Source organism: Dipteris shenzhenensis, chromosome 16 (assembly GCF_047967505.1).
Source record: "Dipteris shenzhenensis isolate YYH24624 ecotype China chromosome 16, Dip_SZ_1.0, whole genome shotgun sequence".
Taxonomy (NCBI): Eukaryota; Viridiplantae; Streptophyta; class Polypodiopsida; order Gleicheniales; family Dipteridaceae; genus Dipteris; species Dipteris shenzhenensis.
This window is the reverse complement of record NC_141611.1, coordinates 6381929-6384345: the sequence shown is the minus strand read 5'-3', so window position 1 is coordinate 6384345 and position 2417 is coordinate 6381929. Positions and strand designations below refer to the sequence as shown.

The following is a 2417-nucleotide window of genomic DNA, read 5'->3' as shown; positions in this document are numbered from 1 at the left end:
ATAACATCTTCACTTTCCAACCAGAAAAATCTTGTCCTTGAAACAGAGGAACAGATCATTGGCTAGAAGGAAATCCGTTGACGATCATGCTTCGGGAGAATACGTGTGTCAAAGCTCATGTCAATGATTGAGAATACAATGGTCACTCTGAAAATATAGAACTCGAGATGCACCAAAAAAGGATAGAACGTGGGACGAGACTATGGTAAAAATAGCATACATGCAAAGAAAAGGACTGTGAGCTTGTTGATCACGAAACGACGATATTTTTGAAGAAAAGCAGAGCTTCTCGATCACAAAACAAATATATTTTTAGCAAAAAGCAATATGATCGTGCCGATCATGAAACCAATATGTTTATCACAAAGCCATGATATTCTTGGTGAAAAGCACTACGAGCATGCTGAGCACGAAACGAAGGAAAAAGTAGTCAGCACAAAAACTGACGTAACTTTTTGCTCCAAAGTCAGATCGAGGCGTTTAAGTGCTCATAACGAAGAGCACGACAAGAACTGTATTGAGGGTTCTTTTGAGAGTTTAGGTTTTGATGCTTAGGGTATTTCTCTCAAGGTTTTTGGATGAGAACTAATGCTAGAAATCAAGAAAGAGGCCATTGGCTCTTGATCCGAGACTCATCTAAACTTCGGACAAATGAAAGTGATACATGTGTTCTTCTTCAACAACGTGATGAGGTATTATTTGAACTCTTTGATCGCATTTCTCATATGTTGGTAGATTACCTTAATAAGTAAAAGCATAGGTGGTCTTTCCTGCCGGATCATTTTGGGCCAATTAAAGTTGTCCGCAGAGATAGAGAGGATATCCATTAATTAATGATCTCTCAATAGCCATAGACAGCTTAGAATGGGCACGATTTTGCTACTTTGAAATATAATAATATGACAATGAATGCATGGAAATTTTATGTGAGAGATTATTTTGCATTTGTTTATACAAATGCTAGCTGCAGAATAGATGACATTTTTGAGATCATTAGGGTAAAAGATGATCAGCGACGGCACACGATGCCGTTCTCGCCTCGGCTAGTACAGCTCGTGCTGGGCATCAACCCGAAGCCGGAATCCATGTTGTATTCATCCTCAGCAGCAGCACCAGCAGCAAAAGACGGATTGAAGCGAGCCACCTCACAGTCCACTGCAAAGAGGGAGGAGCTCTTGAACTTGTTGTAGCCTCCCATGATGGGCATCGGTACCCGGACTTTCACTCGGCTCTTGTAGTTCGCACCATAAGTCTGGCCCAACACCCCTTCCACTTCCGCCGACAGATCGTAGAAACTGAACTGCAAATCCAAATGCGCGAAGCAATCTTCCTCCGTGATCCCGTATTTGTGCACCTTGCTGTCTTCTTCGCTCACATAGTTCACGTTGATCGACACTCTGAGCAACCCTGTCACTTCCATCTCTACCGCATTCACCTCTTTCGTTCGCACTACCTTGAGTTCGCCGTGTGGGGATCTCCAGCTTGACCCGTTCTCGCTACCTAGAATGACGGGAATTCCATCGTATGACACCTCCATTTGATCGATGCTATCATCCCACAACGCCACCTTCTTGGCGTTGATCTTGACTTTGTGCGAACCGTAGAGAATGCCCACTCCCTGCACCCAGGTGAAGTCTCTCATTCGACCCTCAGGACGCTTGCCGATGAAGTGGCCGTTTATGTGCACCTTCTTGTCGGACACCAGGCAGAAGTCTTCGTTGGCTTTTCCGTGGAAGTAAAAATAAACACCGTCTCCTCCTACAAAACGAGGGTCCTCGCATACGGCTCCCCGCTTACGGCAATCTTTTGCATCAACTCAAGGAACAGGCACAGCAGCGCCAGGCCAATGGTTAATATCTAGAGAAGCAATCACATCACATGCAGCCAGATGATCTCTAATTGCAGTGAAAGAACGTATTCCGAAACACTACCTATCGAGGGAAATGCGGGAGCTCACCATTAGGCTCGCACGTAGAACTGCATGCTGTACAGTCGATCTTGCATATCTTCTTTAATGGATTCTGCTCACGCGTTTTCGGGCAGTCGGATTTGCAAACAACGGTGCGATACGGTAGTCGACGGCAAAGCGGACAATACTTGCGGTCGAACGCAAGTCCGCCTTCCATTTGCGTGGCGACCATCAAACAAAGGAGAGCTACAGCCAAGAGACGTTGTAGAGCCATTGCCGCAAAACAGAAGCCTTCCTATTCGAACTTCTAAATGCACGGAGAGAGCTTTGAACGGTGAGCATTTAAACTGCAGTACCGCAGGGAACACGAATATTAAATTAGCATTGGATCCACAATTATCAGTGTGCAACTTATCCGGCGTCCTCGGCGGGTCAGGGTCAAAATTTGCGTTTAGCAAGTTGCCACCATGTTAAAGTCCGTGTTAACCTAGATATCACTGGCAGGTTC

General features: G+C 45.2%; 1 protein-coding gene across 1 annotated transcript; it reads right to left on the bottom strand.

The window, feature by feature from the left end:
* Positions 1-1009: 1009 nt before the first annotated feature.
* On the bottom strand, positions 1010-2183 carry LOC147892469 (uncharacterized). The gene is made up of 2 exons (XM_087387398.1): positions 1958-2183; positions 1010-1803 (listed from the first exon to the last, which is right to left on the bottom strand). The coding sequence occupies exons 1-2, from the start codon at positions 2181-2183 to the stop codon at positions 1010-1012; spliced, it is 1020 nt and encodes a 339-aa protein (XP_087243524.1).
* Between the last annotated feature and the right edge of the window lie 234 nt (positions 2184-2417).